Source organism: Ipomoea nil, unplaced genomic scaffold, assembly GCF_001879475.1.
Source record: "Ipomoea nil cultivar Tokyo-kokei standard unplaced genomic scaffold, Asagao_1.1 scaffold2144, whole genome shotgun sequence".
Classification (NCBI taxonomy): domain Eukaryota; kingdom Viridiplantae; phylum Streptophyta; class Magnoliopsida; order Solanales; family Convolvulaceae; genus Ipomoea; species Ipomoea nil.
Window position 1 is genome coordinate 5,632,260 of NW_017618572.1, and position 13,474 is coordinate 5,645,733.

General features: G+C 38.6%; 1 protein-coding gene across 1 annotated transcript; it reads right to left on the reverse strand.

Moving 5' to 3' along the window:
* Nucleotides 1–8,987: 8,987 nt before the first annotated feature.
* On the reverse strand, nt 8,988–13,180 carry LOC109148810 (putative methylesterase 12, chloroplastic). The gene is made up of 5 exons (XM_019296549.1): nt 12,604–13,180; nt 10,850–11,089; nt 10,566–10,709; nt 9,574–9,708; nt 8,988–9,467 (listed from the first exon to the last, which is right to left on the reverse strand). Exons 1-5 carry the CDS (start codon nt 12,874–12,876, stop codon nt 9,195–9,197), a joined length of 1,065 nt encoding a protein of 354 aa, XP_019152094.1. The 5' UTR covers nt 12,877–13,180; the 3' UTR covers nt 8,988–9,194.
* Between the last annotated feature and the right edge of the window lie 294 nt (nt 13,181–13,474).

Consider the following 13,474-nt stretch of genomic DNA (forward strand, 5'->3'; position numbering starts at 1 on the left):
TAACAGAACACTTTCAGCAGCCAGAGAAACCAGTACTCATGCAATCATCTGAGTCATAACCTATCCCATAGCCTCCTGGCGATGAAGCAGCGTATCCTGGTCCAGAGTCATCAGTGGACTCACTTTCCTCGAGCATTGACCCGTTTGAGCTTGAAGATGAGTAGGTTTGATTGAAAAACCTAGTAAAGTCCACAGGATGACGGATGAACGGGTTAATCGGCATCTGCTGAGGAGGCAGTGGAGGAGCAGGAACTTCTTGTGACAGTGGTGCAAGAGCTAGTAGACTTGGTGGAAACTTTGGAAGGGGCTCTGGTGGAGGTGGTGGAGGTTGGTAGAACCCTTCGAAACCAGGAGGGGGTAGAACCGGTCCAAACATCAGTTGTTTCAAATAATGGAGATATTCTGAATTACTCATATTCAGAATTTCAGCAATTCAGAATTTCAACATACAGATCAGGTTGAACAACTGGTGAGGACTTCATTAGAGCATAATTTTGAGCTTCATGAACATCATCATCTTTGGCCTTCATTTCGAACTCATATGCTTTTAGATCACTAAATAATTTGTCTATTTACAACATTCTTAGATCTCGGTGATCGCGCATAGCCGTAACCTTCATATCCCATAGATCTCGGTGATCGCGCATAGCCGTAACCTTCATATCCCATGCAGATGGTAAGCCTCGTAGGATTTTGAGATTAATTTTTTTTTTGGCTAATTTTTTGCCAAGATCAATAATCTCTCCAAGAACTTTGATCATTCGAGCTTCCATGTCTGCAACACTTTCATTCGAGAGCATTTTGAAATCTTCAAACTTCTTCATGGCGATTGTGAGCTTATTGTCTTTCTCTTGTTCATCTCCTTCGCCAATCTTGATGAGAGTTTCCCATATTTCTTTGACAGTAGCACACTTTCGGATCTTTGGAAATATTGTATCATCCACGGCTTTGAATAGAATATCCTTGGCAATATTGTCAAGATTATTCCGTGTTCTATCGTCCAATGTCCATTCCGATTTAGGCTTTTGTACGTACTGTGGAGCATCCGAGGATAGGACAAACGCCGTATTGATTTTTAATATTTCTATAGGGCTAGTGGAAATATCTTCCCACATTTCACCGTGTAAAGCCGATAAGTGTACCTGCATACAAACTTTCCAATCATCAAATTTATCAAGTGAGAATAATAGATTTTGAGCTAAATTTTTCATCATCATCATCACGAGAGATATGAAAGATTAATCCAATCACACACTTTGTAGAATGGATCAGCCTAGCAGTCAGAAACAGTTAACCGAATTGGGCAACGTGTTTTATTAACAAAGGTTGGTATTTGTCGAAAGACAAGCTGACTCAAATAGGTTACAGGCTCTGATACCAATTGTTGGTCCCAAAAGAGGTAAGGTGAAAGTCTAGAGGAGGAGGGGGGGGGGGGGAGGTTGAATAGATTTTTAAACTTTTTCGCACAGCACAACAATTGCTAAGCTAAAGATAAACCAAAACTCTTAACTAGATTGTTAGAGTATGGTGCACAGCGGAAATAAATAAAGATAAAGTGTGTGTGAAATTGTGACAATTATATCTCGTGTGAAGCAAGTAAAGAGCAGTAAGTAAAGAAAGCAGTAAAGAACACAAGACAATTATAGTAGTTCGGAGGTGGTGTAATCCTCCTACTCCACTTGTTCTTCTCTCCAAGAGCAATTCACTATATCCACCACTTCTTGGTTCCAAGATACAATGAATTCCGTGATCTAGTGCTTTGATCACCAAGCCCGCACTAATCACGCCTAGTGATACCACACTGTTGCTTCGGGTTTCACGTCTCCGCGCTACTATCCCAGGATTTCACGACTCCGCGTTACTTTCCCCCCGTCTTCCACACTCCGGTAGAAACGTATCCCGTGATCTAGTGCTTTGATCACAAAGCCCGCACTAATCACGCCCAGTGCTTCCGACACTGCTGCTTCGGATCTCACAGCTCCGTGTGACAATCCAGGATTTCACAGCTCCGTGCTACTTTCCTCCCTTCTCTTGTTTTGCTCCAAAACAAGTTTTGTCTTGCTTCCAACTTCTGAAACTCTGTAGAAGATCTTCAATGATGCGCAGGTCTCTTTGATGAAGATGTAACACTCTTTGAAAGATTTCTCTTGATAGCTCTGAGTGTTTTCTCTCTTTGAATGTATCAAGTAAAGCACTTGATTTTTATGCTCTGTTTAGCTCTGCTTTTAGAACTCTCATAATATTTTTCTTTGAAGCTCTCTGAGTTCTTTTTCTTTTCTCACACTCGAAGATTTCTTTTGGTATGCTCTGTACCAAATGAGATTTTAGCTCATTTTAGCTCTTTTTCCCTGTCTGAGTTTGTGATCTTCAAGTCTTCATATCTTCATCATTTTATAGCTGGTAATGAGAATCTGTCCGTTGGAAAGAAACGATCTCATTTTTCAATTCTTGTATCTTTTGTCAGAGATTTTATCTTATCTTCTGGCAAAATGTCAAAAGACATAAGCTAGCCGTTGGTAGAGCTTCAACTTCATGCAAATGAGTACCCAAACTTCATCTGATATTCCTCTGGTTTTCTCACATTTCTTGGAAATATCTGGGTCTCAGTTTTGTGTAGAATGGCTTCTCTGATCAGCTCTGAAGTGGTTCTTGGGATTTAAATACTTCAAAAATATTCTTCAATTTAATCACATACTAGACTAGTATTTTTCCTTGTGAGAATATTTTCACTGTAAGTTTTTCTTCATTGTAACACCCCGTGTTACGACCCCTAAAACCGATTAATCATTTAACCAATTGCCCAGAAGAAAGAATTAAATTACAATAATTAATTAGGAAAAGGTCCACCATAGTCCGTGGGCCCTCACCCCTAAAACCCAACCCCTAGCCCTAAAAGGAATAGAATTAGCAAGCCTATAATATTAGTTCCTAATTAGGACTCCTAGGTATATAAATAGGAGACTTAAGAGGCACCTAGAACCCCCACCACAATAATCCCTTACCACACAAGAAAATCCAAAAATTCCCCTAAGAGAAATCAAGAAAGAAGAAAGCTTCAAGAAAGACCATTCATAGTCAAGGAATTAATTAAGGCTAAAAGGTAACCCATGTCTCAACAAAACCTATTTTCATAGCTATGATTCCCCTCTTAGGATTTTCCCCATATTCTTGTGTGTTGATGATTCGTTATAATGATCTTGATGATTAGTGTTATGATTCCATGGGTAATCTTGATGATAAGAGATTCTTGATGATTATATGGTGTTGTTGGTGTTCTTGATGATTATATGATGCTCTTGATGTTTATATGATATTCCTACCGAATCTTGATATTAGAAGATGAATTGTGTTCTTGTTGATTTAAAAATAATTAGAACCCTAGGTTATATCGTGGAATTCGTATGGTATTATTCTTGGTAGATTGGGTGGGAATTTGCATGTTTGGGTGTTGATTACGTTTAGAAAAGCATGATAGGTTATGTGACGTGTGTTTCTTGATTTTGATCAGTTAATTGTCTACGTGTGTTATCAATTGCGTTTGAAAGTGTCTAAGCATGGTTTCGGGTTCCACAAAGGTTCCCGGGGCGTTTTTGGTGAAAAAGAGTCAGTGGGGGATAGGTGGGGTTAGGGGACCCGCCACCTACCCGCGACCTATTTGGGCAACGCCTGCAGCAGTGATGTTAGCACATCTGTTCTTGTTTTTATGGTTATTTTGAATCATCACAGTAATTAAGCTCTTTCATTTTGCTTATTTAATACATGTTTTCCTTGCTATTATCATTTAATTATGGTTCGCACTTGTTTTGAATGTTTTACGGTGTTTGTTAGTGTTTTTGAACCATTGTAGGACAATTCTATGAGCAAGGGAAGTTCAAGGATGAGTTTGGAGCAATTTTGGACAAGTTCGGGACCCAGAGGACTCGACGCGTCGAGCCAAAGGCTCGACGCGTCGAGAATTTCCAGAAAGGTTTATGATCGAGACCAACAGGTCTCGACGCGTGGAGAATTGGCTCGACGCGTCGGGCGCAGCAGGTCTCGACGCGTGGAGAATTGGCTCGACGCGTCGGGCGCAGCACGAAGTCGCGAGATATTTGAGTCCAATTTTGTACCAGATTCCTATTTCGTCTCAACGTTATACCTACTATAAAATCCCTCCTTCCTCAACCCTAAAAAAACACACCGAGAGATTTTTAGAGTTCTTTGTAGACAAGAAAGAGAGAAATCAAGAGGCTCAAGTCGTCTTTGGAAGCAAGGAGGAAGCCAGGGAGATTTGGGAGAATCGCTTGGTTAATTCTTGTACTCTTCTGATGATTTGTAATCCTTTATTCATATTTGCTATGTATAATTTAGCCATGCTCGGCTAAATTCCTTAGGGATTTTTGGGTGAATTTGTCTATGAACCTATGTGCCTAGTTCGTTAATTTCTTAATATATTTATGTTTGGTTTTATGATTTGTGTTGCAATCTTGTTTTAATCTGTTGTTGTTGGTGGTTAAAGGCCTAAATTACTAGCTTCACAGTCATGTTTGTGTCACCAATGGGAGTTGGGGCATAAATTAGGGCACACACGATTGCACCTAATGGTTGGTCCTTGGGAAAGGGGAACTAATTAGGGGAAGTTTATTCTAGATTATTGCTCATCGGGAGATGGTAGTAATTAGGAATAATTGAATGCTGATCTTTGATCTTATTGGGTGTTTAAGCCATGGGAGTGGAAATTCACTAGGAATAGAGATTACGGGAGTAATTCGATTCCACTTTGCATTCCCACACAAATCTTAATTCCAAACAAAATATTACAAACGTTAATTGGCACTAGGTGATTAAACATTGTGATCCCAAGAATCCTATTTTGCTCTATTGTCTACAAAACCTTGCTACTTATTTTATTCTGCTTGTTATTTTGTGCAATTAATCAACCTTCAAGTTTTGTTCGGACTAGTTTCATATGAGTAACCTAGTAGCTAGTGATTAGTACACCACCTCTCTGTGGTTCGACAACCCGAATACTCCGGGTATTATTTGTTTGCCCCAAATTACAGTAATCAAGCAGGCAACTGCCCGCCGGGCACCCGCTGCCCGAAATAGTTGCCGCCGGCGGGCAGCCGGCGGGTGAATCCTCAACCACCGGCTACCCTCTAGTTTGCACCCCAATTCGGGATTTTGGCTTCCCCGTTTGATGTTCCCCCGACCCCCTGTGGTGTCCCAACGGACTCCGTCTATCGTGCCTATGTCTAGTTTGATATTTCGGGTACCGTTCGTAGGTCGTATGAGTCTTATATATTGCATGCTAGTTGAATTGGTATCCCGTTGACCTAGGTGAAAGAAGTATAAACCCCTAGGATTATTCTTAGTATGTGAAGGATCACGCATAGATTTTGTTATACGTTTCTCCCCCTTCCCAATGTGTTACTGTGGGTTGCATGTGCTTGCTATGTGTTATGTGTGCATGATACCCCAATTTGGTTGCGATCAAATTGGCTATACGGGCAGTTGGATGGGTTGAGAACCATACTGACTGTTAACCAGGCCGGTTGCGATCGGTCAGGTATATAAATATTATATAGGGCTGCGGTCCACCGTTTGGTTGCGATCAAACGTTTCTACATGAGCTGCGGTTCATATTTCCTGGCTGCGGTCAGATGACATACTCTTGGGCTGCGGTCTACTGTTTGGTTGCGATCAAACTATGATGAGCTGCGGTTCATCGGTCGGTTGCGATCGACCCTTCCGTGTTGCGATACGGGGCAGGGTGCTGCGGGGCCGTGTCAGAGCTATATGCGCTGACCCTCATATATGGGCATGCGATTGGTCCTGTGGCGCCAATAAAGTGTGCTATGTGATGAGATATGGATGAGTCGTTGTTATGAGTGTCTTGGGATGTGACTTTGGGATTTATGCCGAGAATCGTACATGTTGGATTATTGATATTAACTGTGTTTATCTTTATCTGTCTTGCCTGTTTCCCTATGCTTATGAATTGTATATGCTTGATTATGACCGTTGTCTATGCTAAGCTCTATCTGTTGAGTTTATTCCCTGTTTTGAAAGCTAGAGTCTCTTAGGATATATCTTCATGCTTCGAAATGGTTTTTCGTATAACTATGTATATATCTATATGTATTATATTTCAACGCGTTGGAGTGGGTTACCAGCATCTCTCGCTGAACAGATATATTTGGCTTTTAGGCACAGACGAGTAGATCACTGGAGCGCGCTAGAAGCTTGGGGCGTAGATTAGATAGTTTTCCCTTTCGGCCTGCGTGCCATGATTTTGTATTGATACTGATTGAGGTTTTAGAATTTAGCCTATGCACCTGAGTTCTCTAGCTCGGGTGTGGCATAGCACCCCGTACTCTTCATATCGTATTTTGGAATTTAATGAGACTCTACCTTTATTATATAAGTTTTAAAAGACTTGAAAATCTGGGGTGTTACATTCATCTTCTTCATTTTCACGTCTGGGTGTTCTCAGACTTCAAACTGGCTTTGAACTTCCTCCCAATTTGAATTTCTCCTTTGTAATTGACACCCAATTGCAATTGGCTTGTAATTGGCACCCAATTGACTTTGACTTGTAATTGACTCTCAATCTACTCCTGGTGCTTCAATTGCTTCCCAATTTGAATTATTTGACTTTGACTTCGAAATTGGCTCCTAGACTTCTCCTGATATTGAATTTCATCTCAATTAAATTTGATCTCAATGTCTTCTTTGAATCGGTCCCCAATTTGAAATTACATCCCATACTATAACTTGAATTGGCTCCCAATTCCAATTTATGCATTCGTTCCCAACTTGAATTGATTCCCATGTGAAACTAGCTCTCAATTTCAATTGCTTTGAAATCGACTCCCAATTCCTTTGAATTGGCTCCCAAGTGCAATTGCTTCTCAACCAATTTCAATTGCTTTGACCGGCACTCTACATCGGGTTATTGTGTACTCATTGGTAGTAATCTCATATCTTGGAAAAGTAAGAAGCAAGATATTGTTTCCAGGTCCAATGCTGAAGCTGAATATCGAGTCATGGCCCTTGCCACGTGTGAGCTTATGTGGCTGAAGCACTTACTACAAGAGTTGCAATGTGGCAAGGTTGCTCAAATGACATTGATATGTGACAACCAAGCAGCTCTACACATCGCCTCAAATCCAGTTTATCATGAAAGAGTCAAACACATTGAGGTTGATTGTCACTTTATTAGAGAGAAGATTGTGTCAGGGTGTATCAAAACAAGCTTTGTCAACTCTGCAGATCAATTGGCTGATATTTTGACAAAACCCCTTAGAGCTCCTAGGGTTGAGTATATTTGTAACAAGCTTAGAGCATATGATTTATACTCTCCAACTTGAGGTGGAGTGTTGAAACCCTAAGTCCTTTTAGAAATAGGCCCATTAGGTTAATAGCATATTCCTATTTAAATAGTAGATGTTTGTACAGTTCTTTTAAGTTAAATACAATGAATCTTTCTACAATTCAACCGGAACTAAACAAATAAGTTCAAAACATGATGAACCAAAATGAAGAAGTAAAATGGAAAATGCCCTGTGATGTAAATATACCAAGGTTTTAAATGACTAACAGAGCTTCTAAATGATATGCAAAACAAAAGAAAGGGTTGCAAGTCATCTGCTGTCTCTCAAAGATATAATTTGTGATTTACACTCTATAAGAATAGATAGCTTCAAAAATTTTAAATAGAAACAGAAAAGAAGTTTATCTGTCACCCTTTTATGTTGTTATACAGTTACTGCTCATTGGACAATGATAGTATTTTTATTTTTTAGGATGTCACCTCTCCACCCTCTCACCCCTCACACAAATTATAAAAACAAGTTCAGAAAGTTGTGTATGCATCAATTACAAAGCTCTAGTTTCTTCATGTTTAGAAGGCAAGTCTCCCAATAAAAACATAATGAGAACAAATGATTAAAAGAGGTTGTATTCCATAAATTTGTCTGTGAAGTAACAACCATATCTCTTTATTAAGCCAACTACCTATTTAGAAGCAAGAGAGATGTTCAGGCTACACAAATCCGAATATGCGAGAATGCATAGCTCCAAATTGCCAAAATTAGGGTTCATACAAAATTTCAAAAATATCTTGATCGGCAAGAGAAAAGGATAGAGGAGCTACAGGAACCATTTGAGTGGTTAATTGAGCATTTGCTAAGGGTAATGTAGTCTGAGTGAACGGTGAAGCTGATAGATTCTGTTGTGGCTGTGTGGCCCCAAGCGGCGTCGAAAAGCTTAATGCGCTGGAGCTCTAGGGAGTCTAAAACAATGAACCTTGCTGCTGGGGTTGTGCCTGTTGAGAAAACAGAGTGGAGAAGAGGGAGGTTCCGAATGCCGGAGTAGAAGGTGTGCCGAAGCCAGGAGTGGATGAAGGGGTTCCGAAGGTTGGGGTGGATGAGGGAGTGGCGAAGGCGGAGGAGGACGGCTGAGCTCCGAACATTTTGGGCGGAGAAGGCGAATGAGACTTGAGGATAAACTCTACGGTACTCAATACTTGAAATTTGGTTAAATAATTGGCGCTAAAAAACAATATTTTGGTGAGAATTAAATTTTAGTCAAATAGTTTTTAGATATCAAGAGTATCAACATCTTTATTATCAACAGTGAGAAATTCGTCACTAAATCATAAATAGTAATTTTTAACCATAACAAAAACTATACAAATCATACATTTAGTGAGGAATTTTTTTACACTAATTTTTTTTATCACTAAAAACTGTTTTTCTTGTAGTGCGATTAACATAAATAATCATTTGCATGAGATGTGACTCAATTTTTAGAGTCAATTTTGTCATTCCAAGCCATAAAAAGTGAGCCAAAAATATTTTCAAAAAAATAAAAAATAATAATAATAAGTGAGCCAAAAATGATTAGATTAAATCCTTAATTTGAAATCATAGTGTGATAAATACTGACATGATAATTACAAAGATTTATGTATGCTAGAATTGACCCGAACCACACAAAAAGAGTACACAACTAGGAAGCATGACCCATTTTCCTAATTCTAATATACCATCAAACAGGGTTGTATAATAATTGTACAGGATTACAAGAGGTACAAGTACATACATGAAGCTATTTATCTGTATGGAAAAGAATCAGTATTTCTTCTGAAGTTATCAAATCCTACTGAACCCAAGCAATTTCATGTATTCTTGTGAAGAAATCATCAGGTACTACTGAATCTGAGCAATTTCAAGTAAAATTTTATGCAACGATTGTGGCTTTGAGAAGAACGGGCAATGATCGCTGCCTTTGATCTTGAAGACTCCTTCTGGAGGGTTTTCCCTGACCAGCTTTTCTTGGACATCGGGAGAAAGAGCGTGATCATCCAATGTTTGGACATAGAATCTCCGACTGGTTCCATAGTTTTCGGGGGTCAAACACAGCTTCTCCATCATTGGACCAAGAGGGATTGGTCTCATTGAAACCTTTGCCAAAGCAATATCCTGAAACCACAAAATTACGCATTCATGATATATAGTCCCTTCTACATATCATAACACCATGATGTTTTCAATTTAACTCGCACTTAATAGTAAAAGACAACAGTACCTTTGTCGGAGATTGATTGAAATATAACCCAGCCATCTGCTCCTTCTCAAACATGAACCCAGTAGCTGGCTTATCTTTACCATTACCATGGATTAGAAACTTGGATTCTTGCATGAAAAGTTCTGCAGACCCAAGCTGCAAAAGAGATTCCTCGTAAGGATATTAAACTGGCAAAGACAACAACCAGGAGAAGGATACTAACAGATTCTAAAAAAGGACTCCTATTATAAAATCAAAACTGTTGCTTTAAAATGTTTGACTGGTAGGTCAAGATAAATGGATGGGTGTAATCTTCTGCTGCAGGTGGCATGTCATGGGATCAATTCAGAACGAAAAAAACTTTGAAGGGAACGTGTATTGGCATATTAAACTCAGACTAGTACCCCTTTGTCCTATTTTACTAGTATCATGTTTACTGTTTGAAAGTCACGGCAACCATTATTTGAACCAGCTTGGTTGGCATGATTGGCCGTGCACTCTTGTCCCTTAAGAGAGGTTGGGAGTCCGAACCCCCTGTTGTATGAAAAAACCAATCTGGCCAGTACTTTGCCCCTTAATTGGGCCAGCCCGGTGCGAACGGGGATTAGTTTGAATATGGTACAGGCTTAAAGGTGCCTCCTACAGTTAGGGCCTGCTCAGAACACCTTGCGGTCTAACCCAAAAAAAAGTCACAGAGACCATTATTTGTTCACAAAGTTTCTTTAACATTTTCATATAATTTATATACTTTTCTGTAAGGGTTTAATATACGGAGTAACTATTTTTGTAATTCGTAAATATAAAAATTTTATTCATTATTATTAAATTAATTAATAAAAAATTTTGAATTGTAGATAGTTTGAGTCAACTCTCTTTAACCGAACTGGAGACTTAATGAAAAGCATTTATCATTTCTAAGAAACCATTGAAGAATTTCCACTAATGACCACAGCACTCATTTAGTCATTATTCAGGAATCCTAGATCAAGTATAATGAAGTAATAAATGTGCACCTCTTCAGCAAACACATCAAAAGGTCTCTGCCCATCAGACACCATTGTACCACAAAGGAAGACTGCTTTTGCAATCTTTTGCGGCAAATGCTCCAAGGCATAGGAAACACAAGCACCTCCAGCACTATGACCAACCAAAATCACCTACAAGAATGAATGCATCATGATACTTATTCACCATGTCATAACACTTATTTCACAATAGCAGCCAGAGATGACTTCGGTCACGACATGTTATGATGAAAACGGAACACTGAAATAATGATCTAGCAAAAGTTTAGAACCTTTTCATCCTCTGGTAAGTTTTTGAGATAATCAAGCAATGGTGTTGAGTATTCTTCCAATGTTGTAACATTGTTTGTATCGGTCTGATCAATGCCAGATCCTTTAAGGTCAAAACTAATAGGAAGCAATCCCGACTCCTCCAATAAAGCAATAGTTTTATACCAACACCATGCTCCAAATCCTTCTCCGTGTATCAAAACAACCCTCTTTGTTTTTATGTTCTCCAAAAATTCTGGCAACTACACAAGGCATAATTGATTAGATAAACAAAGCCACAATAATTCATTTTACAATTGTCCAAAAAGATGAGTAACTAATGGGCTTAATTTCATTGCACTAAAAAATTTGGGATTAATTTGATAACTATTGCACTTTCAACATTTCCGGCTAATTCGATGTATGAATTCTTTTTCTGTCTTCTTTTCTTCCTTTTTGATTTCATTTGAATCTATTTACACACATATTTCATATGGTGTTCTATTTCCATTACACTTACATTCATGAAATCTATAAAAGAAGATATCATACTAGTGAGAAAAGCAGGGCATATTATGCACAGGAAGTATTCCAAAATTTATCATTGATTTTGATATTAACCTAAACAAATCATGAAATCACATCCTTTGTGCATTAAATATGAGGAAAACCTAAATATACTGACTCTTTCTACTGTTAGACAATTAATATAGCGATATTCCTTTACAGACATTATTAAGTCAGGAATTAAAAGAGAGAAGCTTCTTAGGGAAGTGATAACTATCAATGGAATAAAAAACAATTGTACTTATATTGGTATATGGTGGAAAGCTATTGAAGATGATAATGAATAAGCAATTAATTAAGCACCTATAAATCTTCCATAGGCCCTGAGTTAAATGCAACCATGTTTAATGGAGTAGCAATGTATTGCTTAAATATTTTCATAGAATTACTTAAATGCTAAGAAGAATTGGGACAACCAATAATCGTGAGGAATATGTCAAGCAAAAATAGTCGAACTTGTGCAGACAAACTGCACAGAACTCAGAAGTACTTACTAGTGGTCCACTGGTCCTACTTTTACTTGCCTAAACTAAAAGAAGCAGAGAAGTGAAGGGCATTGATTTTATTTTTTATTCCTAGCACAAATGGTACTTGGCTCCAACTTTCCTCAATAAAAGTATTTTGTGAAAGACTATTTGGTCTTTCTTGAATCTCGATAAGCTTACAGTTTTCTTTGGTGGTCCAAACTGCTTCTACAGAAGTTCATTGACATCCATTGCAGAAGAAATAAACAAGAATTGCCACCAGACAGGCAGCTTAACTAGACAGTCATAATCTAAACAATTACCATAAATATAAGTATTCTGAATGAAAAGGAAATTTCATGTTTTTTCTGTTTCTTTCCATAATTTGGAATAGTGGGCACTTCAATCCTTACTTTTCAACTAAAAGTGCATCTTCCTACTTTTCCACTTTTCACTTGTCCCACTAACGAGAATCTAAATGATAACGAGAATCTAAATGATCAGAATCATCATGCGCATAATATCTTAATCAATATGCTGAAACTGCACCTCACTTTTCTCTTTTCTCATCATTACAAACACCATTTTAATCTCAGATCCCACTAATTTAATCCACAAAAAGCAAACTAACAGAAAATTTTTTAAAAAAATAAATTAAATTCCACTAATTTAATCAACACATATACTATATATACATACGCGCATACGGAGAGGAGAGCTAAATAGTGGATAAAATTGTAGAGTACCTGCTTGTTGGAAGCAGGAAAAGACTCGGATAGATCGTTGCGGCGGCGAGAGCTGGTGGATCCAATCCGGCGGGACATAGAGCCTTCGAATCTCTGGGATAACTGGTGCTGCTGAATTGCCATAGACAGGGCTTGCCTGTGGAGCAGCTCTTCCTCCATAACCGACCTCCGCTTCGATCTCTCCACCCGCTTGCTCCGCGACCCGACTAAGCTATTGCTCCGTCCATTCTCCCGGGAATCCTTCTTCGTCATGCATATAAATCGGTTACCCATGCCTCCAACCCCCCCGAATCCCAGCCAAACCCAGATTCCACCTTCTTCCCTGCGGCACAACAGGAGTAGTTGCAGTGGAAAACGAGGTCGGTCCGAATCACAAAATCAACTGCGCGATAATATGCTTCGCATTATCTCTTCCGATTATCTTCTCTCTCTCTCTCTACAGAATACACATCGCTTTTCCAAAACTTTCTGTAGTTTCTACTCTCTGCGCGGCGTTGAAAACTGGAGCGTGGGTTTCCGTGAATATCTGACCACGTTTCCCAGGCTGGTCAATGGCAGGTGAAATTTTGACTTTTGATTTCATCATCTTTTTTTCTTTTCTTTTTATTATGTAATTATATTTTGTTCCATTAAAAAAAAAAAAAAAAAAAAAAAAAAAAAGTCTCACTTTAAAGTGTTTTAACTTTTAACACAAGTATAGGTCCATCATGGAAAATAAGGATGCAATTGTTATACGGATGCGTGGAGTATGGTCCGAAAATAGTGTCTTTTTCTTAAGTAAAGAAACAGAGACCGTTATATTTAATAAATCTCATATTTTTTATGTGTCTAGAACAAAATGAAATTACAGTGTATCTAAAATGAAACTGAA

Excerpts from the sequence above, each read along its gene's own strand:
- LOC109148810 (XM_019296549.1), bottom strand. The coding sequence starts at position 12,876 with ATGGGTAACCGATTTATATGCATGACGAAGAAGGATTCCCGGGAGAAT. Across the intron at positions 11,090-12,603 it reads TTCCTGCTTCCAACAAGCAG|TTGCCAGAATTTTTGGAGAA; the intron begins GTACTCTACAAT and ends TGCCTTGTGTAG. Across the intron at positions 9,468-9,573 it reads TCAATCAATCTCCGACAAAG|GATATTGCTTTGGCAAAGGT; the intron begins GTACTGTTGTCT and ends TTGTGGTTTCAG.